The sequence below is a fragment of the Anguilla rostrata genome, chromosome 12 (assembly GCF_018555375.3).
Source record: "Anguilla rostrata isolate EN2019 chromosome 12, ASM1855537v3, whole genome shotgun sequence".
In the NCBI taxonomy this organism is placed as follows: domain Eukaryota; kingdom Metazoa; phylum Chordata; class Actinopteri; order Anguilliformes; family Anguillidae; genus Anguilla; species Anguilla rostrata.
Window position 1 is genome coordinate 28391024 of NC_057944.1, and position 17815 is coordinate 28408838.

Sequence of the window (17815 nt, forward strand, 5' to 3'; positions counted from 1 at the left end):
AGTTAGTTAGGAAGGGTGGGACCGTTTCTATAGCTCTTTGGCATATGTTTCAGCTGTAAGTTTAAGGGGCGAGTACCTCTGAACAAAGAACCTGTGTTTGGGTTCTGCAGGGCTAAGCGAAACTCTCTGGGCAGCTCTCCGTCCCGTGTCAGTCATCTGTGTTTTAATGATTCAGGGGTAACCTTGAATAAGAACTGCCGCGTAGGCCTTGCTACATCTGGTGGTCCCGACTTGGTTTGGTTTCAAGGGGATATGTTACGTGTCCTTCCTTCTGCCGTTTAAAGGGGGCGCTGCCGTTCCCTCCCTCCTGACGTTCCTGCTCAAGTGGCGACACAGTGGGCTTGCCCTCCCCCACCAAGACCCCGCCCTCCTGGTGATGCGTCACTGGTTTGGCAGAGGGCTCCGGGGCCCGCGGAACGGGCGAGTGTGCAATTTTTCCATCCATTCGCCCCGCCTGTCCCGGGGACAGCGGCCGTTTCCCACCTCCCACACGTAAAAAAACGATGCGCTGGGGTGGCATTGTGTATTATATTTAGATGTCCTTCCGCATGGTTGGCATGGCGACAGCAGGCTAAATGACTCTGGGGTGGGGGGGGTTGGGCGCCGTCACATCACCGGATGCTTCCTCCTCGGACGCGACCCGGGTGGATGAGTGGGGACTGCTGTGCCCCCACATCCTTTTCTTTAAAAAGAGTTCCCATTTCGGGGGAAAAAATGGACTACTCAGCAATAGAAGGACCAGCATTGCTCCTGACCTTTTATGCTGCGATACACACAGGCATGCTCTGTACAGGAATTACACACACGGATGTGCTCCATTTGAGCCTGATTCACAGGGGATGTGCTTTGTTTTGGCATAGTGGATGCGTACATGGATGCGCTATGTTTGGGCCAAGTGTACATGGATGCACTGTGTTTGGGCCTGGTGTATATGAATGCGCTATGTTTGGGCCTGGTGTACATGGATGCACTGTGTTTGGGCCTGGTATACATGGATGCACTGTGTTTGGACATGATGTACATAGATGTGCTGTGTTGGGCCTGGTGTACATGGATGCACTGTGTTTGGACATGATGTACATAGATGTGCTGTGTTGGGCCTGGTGTACATGGATGCACTGTGTTTGGGCCTGGTGTACATGGATGCACTGTGTTTGGGCCTGGTGTACATGGATGCACTGTGTTTGGGCATGTATGACACCAGTGCTTGACAGTGGAACCCTTTGCCATGGCGCAGTGAGTTAGAGCTGTCCCAGTGAAAGATTTCCCAAAGTGTCCCCTGCCCACACCCACTCCTTCCCCTCCCCTCCCATCTGACGTCTGATTATAATGACACTGAAGGAGGAGGAAATGACTCTATTTCCCCCTGCACCGAGGGGCTTGAAGTAATTCCATCTGATGGCATGCTTCTTAAACCAGACCTTCGGCGCGGTGAGCAAAGGAGTCTGGGATTATTGCTCTGCAGCCGAGACACATGGCTGCCCTGCCGTGAGCCCAGCGAAAACACGCACAGCTGGGCCGGCTTTGGGGATGGATCATTTCACCCGCTGAACCAGGACAAACTGTGTTTTCAAAAATGACTCAACATAAAGGATTTTCTATGAGAGAAAACAAGTCCCTGTATGCAGGGCCGCACATAAGCTGGGGAAATGGGAATGCATTTCAGGGGCCCTCGAGTTTCTCGAGCTTAAGGTCTTATTTCACATGCTTTAACCATAATTTATGAGTGGGAGGTTGTGGGATTTCTCCAGTGTTGGAGATCTTCCCCCGCAACACCAAATATTGCAATCAATCTGGTTCTATCACCTGCCCAAAAACAGCTGATGTTTGGGAAATGAAAGTCCAATAGTTGTATAATTTTGGGCAAAGCCCAAACATGTGCCAGAGAGGCAGGAAACAGCCTGTACCGGTCAGTAATGGAAACCACACTGGGTGTTTCGCTCTCCTGAGACCAAGACACTTAAGTATGTAGCACTCAGAAGTGCTGACATCTGTGCTCTTGTATATTCCTTGTATGTCGTCTTTGAAATATGTTTAATGGAATGCTGTTCTGTTGCCTTGGGATGATATTGATTCATTTATATGGAGCAGATCAAACAAAAGGTGTCAACAGTGTGGTGTAGTGGACCTGGGCTTAGAAGTTCTAGCTCTTGATTTTTGGATGGGGTGGGTGAGGTGCACGGGGGCTCCAGATATTTTAACCCTTGGGCAAGGTACTTATTTTACCAGCTTCATAAATATCCAGCTGTATGAATGGCCTGGATACGTGACTGATGGGCAAATTTTTAAAAAATTAAATAAACATAGGTGTGCAAACTCCGAGTGCAGAATCTCCAAGTGACCTTGCAAAAGATCCGGCCTTTTTAGTGGGATGGAATGTCCTCAGTACACAAAAGCGCTTTGTTTACTGATGTCGTAAAACAAACCACCTGGTTGTGAAAATTCTAATTATGCTTATCAGTTATGGCGAAATGAGCAGTATTAATAAAATTATTAAGGGCTCCTTAACAACTCTTACTCAACATTGCTCCTGCTTCAGAACTAAATATATTGCCTCTTCTAAATAGTTCCTTTCCTCAGTCATTTCAGCTGTTTGACTCCACGTGCAGTTTCCTAGTGAAGGAACGTCTTCTCCACGCATTAATAAATGGCCACAGATAGTTAACGCCCGCTGGTGTGCGCGCCCGTTGATTGCTCCGGCATCCTCTTGCGTAACCGAAGGTGTTTGGCCGCCATTGTTCTGCCATCGGCCTTTGTTCCCGCCGCCGAGGCGGTGGTTGAGCGCCAATCAAAGGGCAAGTGGAGCTGTTCAATGAGCTCTCTCCGCCGTCCGCCACCTGGCAGTTCACGAATTAATCAACGGTGAACTTTGTCTTTCCATAAACTGTTTATGTACTTTTGCGCTTTATTGCCTTGGCACTCAAAAGTCAGATGGCAAAGGTGCCACTAGCGTCATGCGAACAACGGAATGATTTATTTCTCTTGGCCAGATGGGTTTAACTCTCCTGGCTTCCTCTCCTCTTCTTTAGCGGACCTCAGGGGTAGTGTTTGGTCAGCTCGCGTTCAGCTTCCCTTTGTCTTGGTAAGATGTTAAAAATGTTCGGTTCTCTGAAGTTTTAAAGGAAGCATTTTTTTAAAGGAGATATTTACAGATGACCCCTTATGCTTTTACCTGAACCTGTTAGACCAGGTCTGTTTACTGGTATAAATATGCCAAACCGATGCACTCACGTCATCTGAGAGAAGGGTAGTTTTAAGGTCTCTACCCTTATTTTGGTTATTGTGTTTCTGCTGTGTGCTCAATTCGGTTTTTTTTTTTGGAGGGGGTGAAAAGAACTTAAGCATTCATTCAGTGGGTGTAAAGCATTCAGCACAAAATAGCCAATGTACAGCTTCAGCAGGCACTGCTGTACACACAGTGATTATAGCATACATATACATCCATCCATTACCTATACCCACTTCTTCCTGGTAAGGGTTGTGGGAGGTGTTGGAGCCTATCCCAGCATGCATTGGGCAATTGGCAGGAGTACACCCTGGACAGTTTGCCAGTCCATCGCAGGGCACAAACACCATTCATTCACAGACACACACTCATATCTAGGGGCAATTTAGAGTCTCCAATTCACCTACCTACATGTCTTTGGACTGTGGGAGGAAATCGGAGGACCCGGAGGAAACCCACGCAGACACAGGGAGAACATGAAACTCCACACGGAAAGGCCCTGGCTGGGATTCAAACCAAGGACCTTCTTTAAATACATCTATTTAAAAATTTAACCTGTAGTTACTGTATTGTGTATTAGGTATTATACAGGAAATACATACCCAGTGTTAGTGTATCTTTCGTGATCCAATCAGTAAAGGTTCATCAACAGTCAGAGCTTTAAAAATGTGGAGCTGAGGTTGTCGGTTTTAAAGACACATAATTGGGCATTCAGTGGGAATGGATGCTGATTTATCTTTGGCATTCTCTAATCCCATAAAGGGCCCTTTGATGTTGCCCACTGCAGACGAGATGAAACCTGCACTCCTCCTGAGTGTGCTTGACAGACTCAAATGTCACAGACATAAGAATGCAAACGGGAAAATAACACCTGCCTGCAGGCCGTACGGCAGGAGCCACTGAATCTTATTGTAGACCAGCCGCGGGAATCCATGTCACACACCTCATCCTGGCTCAGGGGCCAGGTGTGCTGGAGCAGGCAGGGGGGTGTTGTGTTTTTGTTTTGATTTGTGTGTGTGTGTGTGTGTGTGTGTGTGTTGTACACCAGACTAAACTTTAATGTACGAGCTGATTTGTAAAATATTTTTCTAGGCAAAAAAAAGTTCAAGTATTTCAATTTTTGTGTCTTGGATGACAGAAAAATGTTGCTGTGAAAATATTTTCAAAAATATAATTTTATTTTAATTGGATGTCCATTGTAGTGTAGGTTTCAGCATAGTAGAGTGTATGGTTCCTGAGATGAAGACCAGAGACTCGTCCTCTACAGGGTAGCTGGCAGGTCTCGGGAGGATAAGGAGAGCATTGTATGTGTCTTGGCCGCACTTTGCTTCACCCGAAAGTTTGAGTCACGCTGCTCCTTTTCCCCTGGCAGTGCTGGAGATCCTGAAGCTGGTGACCAAGCGGGACCTGTTCCTGGCAGACACGCACATCCTGGAGCTGGAGCAGGAGTGCGAGGTGACGGCCGCCCCCCTCGGCGTGAGCTCGCCGGGGGTGGCGGCGGCCGAGGAGCTGACCAGCCCCGGCAGCAAGGACGGGGGGCGGCGGAAGGCCAAGGACGTGGAGCTGCTGTACGAGGCCCTGCAGAAGGAGATGTGGGACGTGGTGCGCGAGTCGCTGCGCTGCCCCACCGCCGGGCCCAACCTGAGCCTGGTGGTGCAGGTCCTCCAGCAGGAGGAGCAGGCCGACCGGGACTGGGCCCAGAGGGAGGCCGCGACCGTGCCCGCCGGCCCCAGGCCCCGCCAGCTCAAGCAGCGGTGGAAGGAGGCGGTGGCGGAGGCGGCCGACGCCAGCCTGCCCCAGCAGGTGGAGGCGCAGGCGGGGCAGCTGGCCGTCTACCTGGAGCGGCTGCGCAGCCGGGTGGTGGAGGACCTGGGCGCCGCCTGCCGGAACGCCGTGCCCATCTACCCCGAGGAGTACGCCGCCTTCCAGGTGTACGCGCAGAGCTACCACAAGGCCGTCACCCGCCGGCTGCACACCATCACCAGCGCCGCCCTGCAAGTCACCGACACCTACTCCCTGCTGGACTGGATCTACAACATCTACAACAGGTAGGCTTCTGAGGTCCTGACCCCTGGAAGAGGACTGACCACAGGGGGCGATGCAGGCAGTTAGATGAGAGACAGCATGAGGATGTAACAGCTGGGTTCAGGCCAGCTGGTCATGGGCATGACGTATCTAAGAAGTCCGTCATATCTGACCCTGATTATACTGTCATTAGTCAGCTAATATTCACACTTTCAAATCAGCAAGAGCATCTGCTTTTTTTAAAAACAAACAAGAGTTGCACTGTTTCTGAAATCGTCATTAATTTCTCCAAATGTTGTAAATCACAGATGTCAGAATGTTTCAGTACCTGTAATTCATTTAAGTTGATTGACTGAAGAGTTCACCATTTTTGTTCTCAAGGTCTTGATTGGCTCTTGATTGAAAGTAAGCCACAAAAATCTGCAGACACTGCAGCCCGCCAGGAGTTTGACATTCCCCTTGTAAATGCTTTCCAAAACCTACAATTCACATATCTACTGCTTTCTATTAATCAATCAAGTGGTTGAGGTCCAGTAAGTCAGTGCAGTTATGCATAGCAAAACGCTCAGTGTGTTTCTTGGTCTCCCTTCCAGGGATGTTCTTAATGTGGTCAGCAAGCCCACACCCATCAACCGCTCCCAGCTGGGGCCCCTGTTGCCCTCGGAGACCGTGGACAAACTGGAGCTGGACTGCCTAAATTCCGTTAGGGTACGGCCGACTTACGTCCCTCACAGCAAAGCTGTCAATCACTGGGACATTCCTTGCCTTGACAATCGACACATAAGATGAACTGCACACTTCTGAAACCAAAAAGAGAAGTACATCTTAAGATTTTCATCTTATATTTAGACTTTAAATTTTATTTCTATTTTTTTTTGATAAATAAGACAAAATGATTGCAAATCGGGTGAGACAGTTTTACTCACTTCAAGATTTTCTAAGACAATTTCACTTGTCAAGCAAAAAGTTAACTTAAAACAAGCTAATCTTTTCTGGTTGAGAGAAAAAAATAAGATTTTACATCTCATTACAAGACTAAAACACTTGTTAAAACAGATTTTTTTCCAGTGCAGCCCCCATTTGACACACAATGTTCCAGATAAATATTAGATCACTATTATTACTTGTTAATATTATTATTATATATGTTTATATTAGAAGCATTGTTTTTTCTTCCAACAGCATGTAGCAGGGTACATATAGAGATACTGATGTATAGTGCATGCACACACACACACTGGATAAGAATGAAAAAACGGTAACGCGATCTTGGCAACTACATGTGCTGGTCTTCGCCCGGACATATTTCTGACTGGTATCTTCCCGGTTTCAGATCTCTCTTAAGAATGTGCATCAGTTACCCCTTTCCCCATGTTACACAACCAGAATCCTGGAGTTTAAGCTCAGCTTGGTTTTGGTTGTGTTGCTTTTCAGGACAAAGTGACCAATGAGCTGTCTCAGGTCCTCGACAACGAGGAGAAGAGGTGGACTGAGATGCTACAGGTGGAGGAGTACCAGTCATCATTGGCTCGCACTGTCATTCAGGTCATTCAAAGTCACATTCACCACCATCTTATCAGAGAAGGGCACAGCTCTACATGCCTGCACAGACTCCTTAATGTACCCTCATGTTCAACATTCTTCTGTTCAGAATTTTTCTTTTTTTTATTGTGAGGAGCTATTGTATTAAAAAGAAATTATGTATGAGATTTTCTCAATTCGTCTAAAATGTTTCTGATCATTATGAGGCACTTACTGGTTCTTACTGATAGTTCTTATGAGGGGAGTACTCTGTTACGTAAAATATGTGAGCTACAGCTGCTGTCATTGCAGTGTTCTCTAGTGGCTGTAACTGGTACTACTTCCCTTAGCTTCAAATGTTGAGTTTTGCTCTTGAATAGTGAGTGGGTCCATGTCTCACAGTTTGTGTGCGTGTGTGTGTGTGTGTGTGTGCGTGTTCATGTGTGCAGAGACTACAGGTGGATCTGGACAGATCAGCTTCTATAAATCGAGACCTGGGCTCCCGTGTGGCACACTGCAGTTTGAATGGACTAGCTGACTTCCTGTACAGGTGAGAGGAACACACAAGTACATACACACACACACACACACACAAATACACACATGCTGACACACAAACACACACACACACGTCTTATCTCTAACCATGTTTCTGAGGTCAGAAATAGCTTCTTGCCTATTAATCTTAGATTGCATTGTACCTGTCTTAGTGTAATTGTAATTGAGAGGCCAAATCCTGTGCTATACTTTAATTCTGTAATTAATATGTAGCATACTTATTGATATACTTCAGTCCAGATAAAAATGCATAACAGTTCAATCACAGGAAAATGTGCTTTTGTTTCTTTTTTCCCCAGCTTCAAAAAAAAAGTTGAGATTTTCCATGAGACACAGATCGAGTCTGCTGAGCGGGTTGATGGTTACATCTCCACGACAATCGCCCAGGTTAACTGCTGTCCCCCTTTCAGGTATGTGGAGCAAGAATTCAGTCAAACGTTATCTACTGGTGGTGTTTTTCCTACAAGGAAGTATAAACCTTGGATATCTGTTACCAAATGTACTGTTCTAACAAAAAACGAACCAATGGCAGTTGTAGGTCAACAATAGACAATGATTTACTTTCTACATTTTAAAAAGCCACATATTTACATTCCGTGAAATTGCAGTGCACTGTTTCTATAGTCCTTCTCTAAGGGGTGTTTGTTGCCTGTTCCATTATAGTGATGTATTGATTTTGTGTGAGTGTGTGTGCCTGTGTGTGCTTTTGTTTGTAGGAATTTTGTCCAGCGCTGTAGTCAGGGTGCGTCAGAGGTCAGTGAGGATTCGGCTCGGAGAGCCAATGCCTCCCTGGACAGGATTGTGCACCAAGGGGTGAAGGTGCTGGCTGACAGGCTCTTCGAAAACATCAGGGTGAGCCTGATACGCACTCACACACACACACACACAAACATGCGCTTGCGCACACACACACACACACACACACACACAGACACACACGCAAATATCCAGTACAAACCAAAGCCTCCTGCCTGATGTAAGCTTCATCAAAATCTTATCTGCCTTTCCTCTATTTCCTAATCTGAAGGTTCTCAGGGATATGGCATACATAAATAGCTACCTGCAAGTCACGTGCACAAATAGGCACACACACACGCACACATACACGAACACAAACACACACGCACACGGACGAAAACAAACACAGATTCAGGCATACCCACTCACATGTTTGCAAAGACCTATGGGCATACAAAAACAGAATTTGGCAGAATAGCACATTCCTCTCCGTAGTGTGTACAACAGCGGTGGCCCCAGGCCAGGGCATAGTGACTGTATGGGCCTCCTGGCCTAATGACCTGCCCAAACGACTAGAGAGGGACTGAATCCTGTTTACCCACGTTTCCTATCTCAGGGCCTTTCTCACCAGTCCCTCTGCCCCTTGCCTTACTGTAACAGTGGAACACATCGCTAAGTTTGTTGAACTTCCACCTTTTCCACTTTTCAGCCCTTTTTTGACAAGCTAGTGAAGAGGAAGTGGCTGAACAACACAGATGCCTTCGATGCAATCATAGCCATCATAAAGGAACACTTCAAGAAGTTCCACAGAATGGACTGTCCGCCATACCAGGTATCCACCATTAATGACCTGTGTATATTTGCTCCCAGGTGCAAAGACATTTCCTGAAGGACAGAGTTTGAGTGATCCAAGCTCTGTTTGAAACGGGATGTGAAGTTAATGTCAGTGGGAAACACATTCACAGGCTGATGGCATCTCTTGTATCACGTGGTCCCTTAAACAGAAGGCCATACATGTATGTTTTAATACTCATTGCTGTGATTGAAGGCCAAGTGATGGTTAAACGTGCATTGGCACAGGATAGAATGTGTCTGATGGTTTTCATTTGCATACAAGTCAAAGTTAATCGCTGATGATAATTGAATCCAGGCCTAAGGCCTTGATTGATTGTTTTGGTCAAATGACCTTTTCTGCTGACAGACGCTGGTGAGCGAGGTGCACAGGCGGGTTCTTATTGAATACCTGCGTGCCATCATGAGGGGACGCGTCATCTGCACATCACTCAGGATGAGGAAGAGGATGGCCAGCCGACTGCGTGACGAGAGCAAGCAGCTCAAAGTCCTCTTTAAAGACCTGGTGAGTCAGCAAGTACCAAATCAATGAAAGTACGTCAGACATACACTAACAGTGATACCGATTGGTGTGTGTCAGCTCAACTAGCTTATAACATTTTTAGAGTGTTTGTACAATGCTACAGCAGCGTGAGAAAGGCTCCAGAAACATTATTTAAAAGCTTCCTTGACCTGCAAATGCATGGTTAGAGTTGGCTCGGGTCAGTTTCTGTGACATTCCCCCTAGACGCAATGCTGAAGATATGAAGGGCTTGCACAATGGTCAGACCCAAAGGAATGCGCCCCCCCCTCCACCCCCCATTTCTGTCACGTGTGTTTGTGCCTGGATGACTTTGTCTCAAACAAAAGGAGACGGGTGATGAATGAGCACCATTGAGCCAATGGCGGCACGTGAGCGATGCGACCGGGCCACCTCACATGAGAGGGCACCTTCCCCCTAACCCCCCCACCCCACCCCACCCCACCCACACCCTCCCCGGCTCCACTGGCCACCGCGTCCGCTCCGCGCTCCAGTTAAAACATCCGTTTGTCACCTCGGCAGACAACAGGAAGGCTTTGTTTACCGAGGAACATCCTGCCCGGGGTCTTTGAAGTCTCCAGCGGGGCCTGTAGCTGACTGAGGGCCCTGGACAGAAAGGCTCATGGACGTCTGGAGGGCATTTAGAGTTCCTGCAAAGAGCATGGGCCTCCACAGTCCATCTTACTTTTTTGTACTGAAAATCAGGAAAGTGAATGATCCAGGTATTAAATTATTAGGTGTAAATATTTGTTGGAGGGATACAGAGCCTAAAGTGAATTGCTGTAAAAAAAAAAAAATTTAAAAACTTGGATGTGTGTGGATGCCGTTGGGAGTAGTTAGGATGTCCCCCTAAAAACTCTTCATTTCCGGCCGGGGCAGTTTTTCACAAAATATGAGACTGCTTTTTATTGTATATTTTACCAAAACTTGGTTCACAAAATTTTGACACAATTATTGATTATTGATAAAACATTGCAAGAGCCTGTGCTGAGCATCGTTTCTTTTCTTTCTTTGCTCCGTGTATTACTGGGCAGTAGTTTCATAAAACTTGTTGGGTTATCCCTATGGAAGTGCCATACTCTTTAGTGTTCAGGTATTTGGAGAACTTGGATTCAGCACCAAACCTAAATATGTTATTTTCAGTTGGGCTTGTTAACATTTATTCCCTTTATAATCTGTATTCATTTTTGTGTTCAGAATACACATTGTTTTTCGCTTTTTACATTTTTTTTTTTTTTTTGGTTTCATTATTATAATCAACCACATTATACTACATAATGAACGGACATGGTGCCATTTTATTTGAAATGTGTGTACATATAACTAATTGTGTTTGTTCACAATTAGCCGGTTTTATTTACTGCAAAAAAATGCTGACCAATCAGATGTATACGAGCATGGAACAATAATGGAACAATGGGAGGGAGGATAATGGCAACTTTTTGTTAAACTCACCAAAAACAGAGATGGAAAATGGTCACGTCTTATACATACTAGCTCACACATTGCCTTTTTTCGTGAAACAAGCTCCTGTCTGTTTGCACTGTCTTTGGCTAGATGTTAATATTGTCACATACTTGTCACATATTGTCACAAATGCAGCTAATAATGAATATGCTGACAGGACAGTTGCAGATGATTGATCGCACAGTGGATTATGATTCACAGGACTGTTGATTATGTTGATTATGATTGGAAGGGAAACTGATTATGCTGACAGTGTATTTGATTATAGCGCTGCTTGTTTCACTGTGAAGTGGCTCTAAGTGTTTTAGCTGACCTTTAAGTTGAGCAAGAGCATCTGTTAAATGTATATAACGTGGCGCCAGGTGCTTTCATACTTAGCTCTTTCTTGTAGCGTAATGACGAGGGCAGCTCTGACCCCTGACCCCTGTTCCTCAGGAATCAACGTCCTCGTGGCTGGACAGCGCCGTCCCACACCTGTCGGAGATCATCCTCTTGGAGGACACGCCCTCCATCCAGATGGAAGTGGGAGTCCTGGTGAGAGAGTTCCCAGACATACGGTAAGGGCCTCCCGAAAGAGACGGCCTGCTCGAGAGCGGAAGCATCGTTCAGGGGGTCGCCGGCTAGGGCCCGAGCCAACAAAAACCGAGAGGCCCCGGAGTCAGAAGTCAGCCTAAAAGCATTTCAGCGACGCTCTCCTCTCTATAAATGGCATACGGGTGGTAGAGGTGGAACTTGTGAAAGCAAACAAGCCCTGACTGCTTCCTGGTATTAATGGAAACGCAAACCGCTACCGCTGAAGCACATGAAAGAGAGGGAGCCATCCATCTCAAGGCCTGAGCCAAGAAAGAGCCGAAGAGCGGCTTCCTGCCCAGGTCTGACATATTAGCAGTGTTTTTTAACCTGCAGAGGTCAGTCGCCAACTTTAGGGTCCCACTGGGGCAATCCCGGGGACCGAGGAAGTGGCCGCGAGCAGAATGCATTCTTAATGCCGCCATACATCTCTCTGCCCCTCTTCCGCGACACTTTATAGACTTGACCCAGTTGCTGCTTCAGCCTCAGTGGGCAAGCCCAAGACCAGGACCGTCGCCACCCTTCCTTTCTACTTTCCTCTCTACCTAGTTTAGCCCTGGCTGCTATTTGCACCGCAGAGTCATCGCCTTCATTTGGAAGTCAACTCACCTGATGGTCCAGGTGTGAACTAAACTAGCCAGACTGGAGTTAGCTGTCCCTACCCTGGACACTTATATTTCCACTTAAATTCCCCATTGAAAGCAATGATTTGTTCAATGACTCAACATTATTAGCATTTATGAGTTAAGCAGTAGTAATCTGTGGTGTAGTCTACTGAAGAGTGTAGCTGAAAGTAATTTAGTAAGTAAGAAGCCAGAAGCTCTTATACAGAGATACTTACAGAAGGGCATACACACAGTTTATTCAATGAGAAAATGAGTATGTTTCAAACAATTACCTCCCAGGGCTCAAAGCAATGGTTCAGTCCATGATTTTGCATCATCAACCATAAAGATGAGTGCTTGCTACAATGGGACATTTTTTAAGCAATATTTTGGATATTGCTTCAAATATCTGGAATGTCCATTTGTATTGGTTGACCCACCTCATCACTGCACCATCTTTCTTCAAAATCTGGAAAAGCACAGACTGTGCTGCATTCCTCTTCTTTCCACTGTATCGTCCACCAACTGAACTGCCCAGATTGGTTCCCAAACGTTAATAAGACAGTGAAATATGAGTGAGATTGTAAACCCACAGGAAAAACCATACTTCAACCCCAAGAATGATCCCTTTACTCCTAGACCCAAGTACCAGGCCCATATCCCATCCTGAGATAATTAGGTCCACCCTGGTATGGTATGCATGAGATATATACATGTGTCAGTGTGAGCTTATATGTGACTCTGTGTGTGTAAGTTATGCATGTTATACGGTAGCAGCAGAACAGAATATGCAATCAAGACATTCCAATTCCCTCCCGTACCATCCACCAGGCCTTCAGCACTCGCACAGGAAGGCCTGAACCGGCCCAGCCGTACGAGTGTCAGTTCCAGCACGCCACATCAGTTATCTTATTGAAAAAAGACCCTTCCACATTCTTGCACAACCAGAGCAGACACATGAGTCACTCTTGAACAGTGCCCATTCAATTCAAGACCTCGAGGCGGGTCATAAATGTGGTATTTTGAAAAATAACACAGAGAATTCCGGTGGCACAAGTTGAGGACCTCGGAAACAATACAGTGGCACGCCGTCCGGCTCGGCCATCCGGCAAGGTGAGGCGATGGCAGTCACACAGAGACGAGGGCTCTCTGCGACTGACGCTCCACCCGCCCGCCGCAGACAGGAAACTGTTGCAGGGCTGTTCCTGCCATCCCACAGGAGACCGGCTGGTGCCAAGGTGCTCCTTCAAAGGCCAACCGTGCCTGACTAACAAGCACAGATGTTAAAGTCATCTTCACGGCTCACGGGTCTCCTTGTTCTCGAGTGTCGACCCCGCCCATTGTTTGCAGGAGATCAAAGTCTGCCAACAGCGGTTTGACTTCCCCTATTTCTCAACTGTTCCCCCTACCAAGAGGCTGTTTTTCCCCTGTCCCGGTCTTTTCACTGCAGGGGTGTTAAATCTTATCTGTACAGGTCCGATGTGGGTGTGGGTTTTCATTTTAGCCCAGCAATAAGACACCTGATTCTACCTATCAAGGTCTTGATGGAAGACTATGATTAGTTAATTAGTTGTGTGGTATATGTGTGGTGGGCTTAAACAGAAACTGTCACCCACACCAGCCCTTTTTGGATAAGATTGGACACCCCTAGTTTACGGTAACATTTGCACTCAGCTCTGTCCAAAATGCTTTTATTTTGACTTTGTAAACAGTAACCAGCTAGTGTGAGGAGCTCAGTGCTGATATCCTTTTCTATAGCCCATTATTTTTACAGCATTGCTTTTCTCTTAAGTGCTTTACAAATATATTTGATCGAGCCTTGATTCCCTCTCGCTCCCCCAGGAAGAAGCACATATCTGCCATCCTCAACATCCGCGGGATGACGCGGCAGGCGGAGAGGCAGGAGATCCTGAACATCGTCAAGGACATTGAGAACAGCGACAGCCTCACGCAGCTCTCCCGCGACAGGGCCCTCTTCTCCGAGGTCCCGGTGACCTCCGAGATCCACTGCCTCAACCTGGGCCTGAGCCGCATCGCCCTCACCGCCACCTCCTGCGTCTCCGGCCTGAGGCCACGCCGCAAGAGGACCCCCGTGAGAGCGCCGTCTGACGAGATGCTCTGAACTCACCGGAGAAACCACCAGGGGGCGACGTACTGCAAAACTGGCAGGCGTCCAATGGGGGGAAACGGAGGAACACTTTACTCACCCACCCCCTTTACATGGACGGATTTTGTGACATGTAAAGCGACAATGACCGTGAGGTGATTATAAATGAGGATCTGTGCAACAATTCTATGGCCTCGCCAACTAATTTTTCCCTTTGTGAGATTCTTAATAAGGAACAAAACCAGAGAAACAGCTTGACTTAGAAAAAATTTGCCTGCCAGCTAAGTCCTTGCATAATAAATTAGGTTTTATTTTCAATTAAAATACCAGGAATTTTTCAGATACCCATTGTTGTAACTAAAAGATGAACCCCAACACTTGACTTCTGTCAACTCCTAGAAATGAACTGGATAGCAAAAATGAATCTGAAAATGGCCACATAGTGTATTTGATATGGGTTATATGAGGGTTACAAAAGATATGATATGTAACTTTGATCACTACTGATGAAAAGCAACATTTACTGATTAAAATATTGCTGGTAAAAAATATCTTTCTTGTTCCCAGCAATGTGCTTACTGTAATATACAGAAGATGGCGGTTTTTGATGCCAAAAAATGATAAACGCTTGATTTAAGGTACTATACAGTTTAATTATCTATTAATTACGATGAGTCTCTTCATATTTAAGAGTTATTGATACACAGTTTATTTCACATTGTTATATAGGCAAATGTAAACTGTGAAACTCAAGCAAAGAGGATAAGACCAAGACGACAATTATTTATATACCAGCAGAAAGTCTTATTTATTGTTAAGTAGTCTGTCCTGTTACTGTAATCAAACTCTTAAGAAAGCATTCAGCTGAATTTCCATTTCAAGTTATCTTTCTCCTTGATCTAACACTTATGAATGATCAAGACAAAAAGCTGTTGTCAAAATATCAACAAAAAATATATTAGAGACATTAACAAAAGCAAAAAAAAAAAAATCTTTTTGGCTGTGTTAGATTTACAAGTGAATCATATCAGTTCGTTTAGCTTGTGGTCTAATGATTTAATCTTCATTTTATAATGCATATGAGAGGGCCTGTGGTTTAATATGTAGATTTAATGTATTCAGGATTATAATCTGCTGTTGGAAGTGCACAGGAGGGGATTTGAAGGGGGCATGGACCGCCTCTCGAATGTTCACAAAAATAGTTAATCATTAATTCTGTATGTGCTGTACATGTTGATCGGAAATTGCTTTTAAAAGACAGGCCTTGATAATCTGGTTTCATGCCTTTAAGTTTAATTTCTTAAAATCGTCACTTTTTCTCCACTCTGCCGCTTGGGTTGCCCATGTATGCGGCACAGTAACTGTATTTCCTGTTTATTCTGTGACCAATACGAAAACAATTGGTGCACAATTAGATGTAAAAATACATTTGCCATGAACTGTAAATAATCAAATCAGCTAATGTGAATAAATGAGAAAGGTAAGATCAAAGCGCGTTGTTTGGGTTGTTGTTTTTTCCAAGCGTGGAAACAATGGAATAAGAGAAAAAGCCATTAATTAAGTATAAAGACAATAGAGCTGAGCTATCCCAGTTGGGGGGAAAGGTTCACAGAGAAAAAAAACAGCAGAGAGATGGAAAGGCCGCTCACCAGCGGGTGCCATTTTAAGATCTGCAAGACCCTTTTTATCTGCCTCCGGTGGAGGAGGGAAGGTGAAACTGTCAGTTCCTGGAGAGTACAGGGTAATCCTGGAGGACTGACAGAGCTAAATAACAACGTCCAAAAAACAACAGAACAATGGCAGCTGAAGAGAGGCTCACTGGGGAGTGCGGTCCAGCCCTTGTTATGGAGTCAAGGGCCTGCACTCAAACATCGCTCTTTTTCTCTTGGTTTTTTTTTTTTTTTTTTTTTAATGTTTTTTTTTTCTGTGTTGTTTTCGTTGCTGGTTCTTGGCAGGTGTGGTCGTGTTCTGAACCGTGGGCAAGTTCAGGACGGGCACGGCTCCAGCATGGCTCCACTGGAAGGGCTGCGGCCATGGAAGGGTATGAGCCAGTCCTCCAGGCCTGCAGACAGGATGTTTTTCAGTAAACAACAGTTTCCTGTTGTCCGCTGAGGTGGCAAACGGACACTTTTATTGGAGCCAAGTTTACACCGCATGATGGGAGGGAACTTCCCCCGCTATGTCTTACTGGCGGCGGTGGGGAGTTTGGGGGGGGTTTGAGTGCAAGAGGGTGGTGGGTGCAATGTTGCCCCCCTTTTTATGTTCTAAAACCTTTGCACTCATTTAACACCGACATGAGGGGAGACAGCCAATGGTGTGCCAACCCTGGTCCTGGAGAGCAGTAGGGTGGGCTGGTTTTCATTGAAACTCAACACTAAATTGATTAATTAAAGCATATATAACTAGTTCCAGGAGTCTAAAGCAGCCACCACTGTCCTAGATCATAATAAAATGATTCATGCCTCAATGATTAGTTGTAACGCTGAACTGATACGGGTAGTTATAGTAAACTGAAAAAGAAGCACCAATAAAACCCAGCTAGGCTGAAGCACATCTCATGCTGGATGGTGGAACTGTCATCTTAAGCTCAACCTGGGTAAGACTGAGGAGCTACACATTCCCTCCAAGTCCTCTCACCACCCTCCAGACGTTTCCTTTAATTCTAGATGCAACAGGAGAGCTCACAAAACCAAGGGGTAACCTAGATGACCGACTCTCCTCTTTCCATGTACTGGCAGTGTGAGTTGGGATGTAGATCTGAAGAATGAAGAAACCATTTAAGAAGAATCCATTTAACCCTCACAGCTCCCATTCCAAGTCCTGGTACTCCCACATCTAGACTATTACAATTCCCTTCTTGTCAGTCTCCCTATATGTGCCACTAAACCCCTGCAGCTAATATATAATGCAGCCACACAGTTTGTGTACAGTCTTCCTAAACGTCCTGACTTCACTGACTGCCTGCTCCAGCTCATAGTTTAAATCCTTTGTACTATCCTACAGGGCAGCAATTGGAACAGCTCCACCACCATACCTCCCATTAATCTTCAAATCTTCTAATGATTCCTACCCTTCTTCTTATTATTATTATTACAATAATTGTTAAATATAGTTCAAATACCATATTTTACATCTTTAACCTTGATTAAAAGCATTTGATGGCTGTAATAACAGATGGTGGGTAAAAATCAGAACTCAGACTCAAACTCGAAAACCACCTTTGTATAGTGATCTTTTTGTGCATGACAGCGCTTAATTTTTTGGCAAAACATCATGTCCATGAACATTATCTCCCAAATAAAGTCCCCATGCTCCCCTGGCATTCATCCACTTCTTCGCCAGTCATCCACTCCACCTTGTCGGCCTGGTGACTGTGGTGTTGGTACGCAACTAGCAGGCCGGAGGTACTCAGCTCTAACATCACTGTGAGAACCCTAATTGATCCAGCTGTAGTGGTCCTTGGATAAGGGAGGATTTTCCTGTACAGTTGGGAAGGGGGAGCTGGGATGTTGACTAATACTTGAATCACGGTGTCTCCCAGTCTTACCCAACATTCTTTTCCAGTTCCCTGGGCTTTCAATGTCTTCTGCTGTTTCTTTAACCCATTTCCTGTTTTTTTTTGTCTG

General features: G+C 45.7%; 1 protein-coding gene across 3 annotated transcripts in view; it reads left to right on the top strand.

Moving 5' to 3' along the window:
* The window catches only part of exoc3l2b (exocyst complex component 3-like 2b), a 38754-nt gene extending 23074 nt beyond the window's left edge, over positions 1-15680 (top strand). For all 3 annotated transcript variants that reach the window (XM_064303511.1, XM_064303510.1, XM_064303509.1), the window contains exons 4-13: positions 4599-5274; positions 5845-5959; positions 6686-6796; positions 7222-7322; positions 7630-7740; positions 8047-8182; positions 8778-8900; positions 9270-9425; positions 11343-11464; positions 13925-15680. In XM_064303511.1, the coding sequence (XP_064159581.1) occupies positions 4599-5274; positions 5845-5959; positions 6686-6796; positions 7222-7322; positions 7630-7740; positions 8047-8182; positions 8778-8900; positions 9270-9425; positions 11343-11464; positions 13925-14204 (1931 nt within the window). In that variant the 3' untranslated portion in view covers positions 14205-15680. The remainder of the gene's footprint in view (positions 1-4598; positions 5275-5844; positions 5960-6685; positions 6797-7221; positions 7323-7629; positions 7741-8046; positions 8183-8777; positions 8901-9269; positions 9426-11342; positions 11465-13924) is intronic.
* The last annotated feature ends 2135 nt before the right edge of the window (positions 15681-17815 follow it).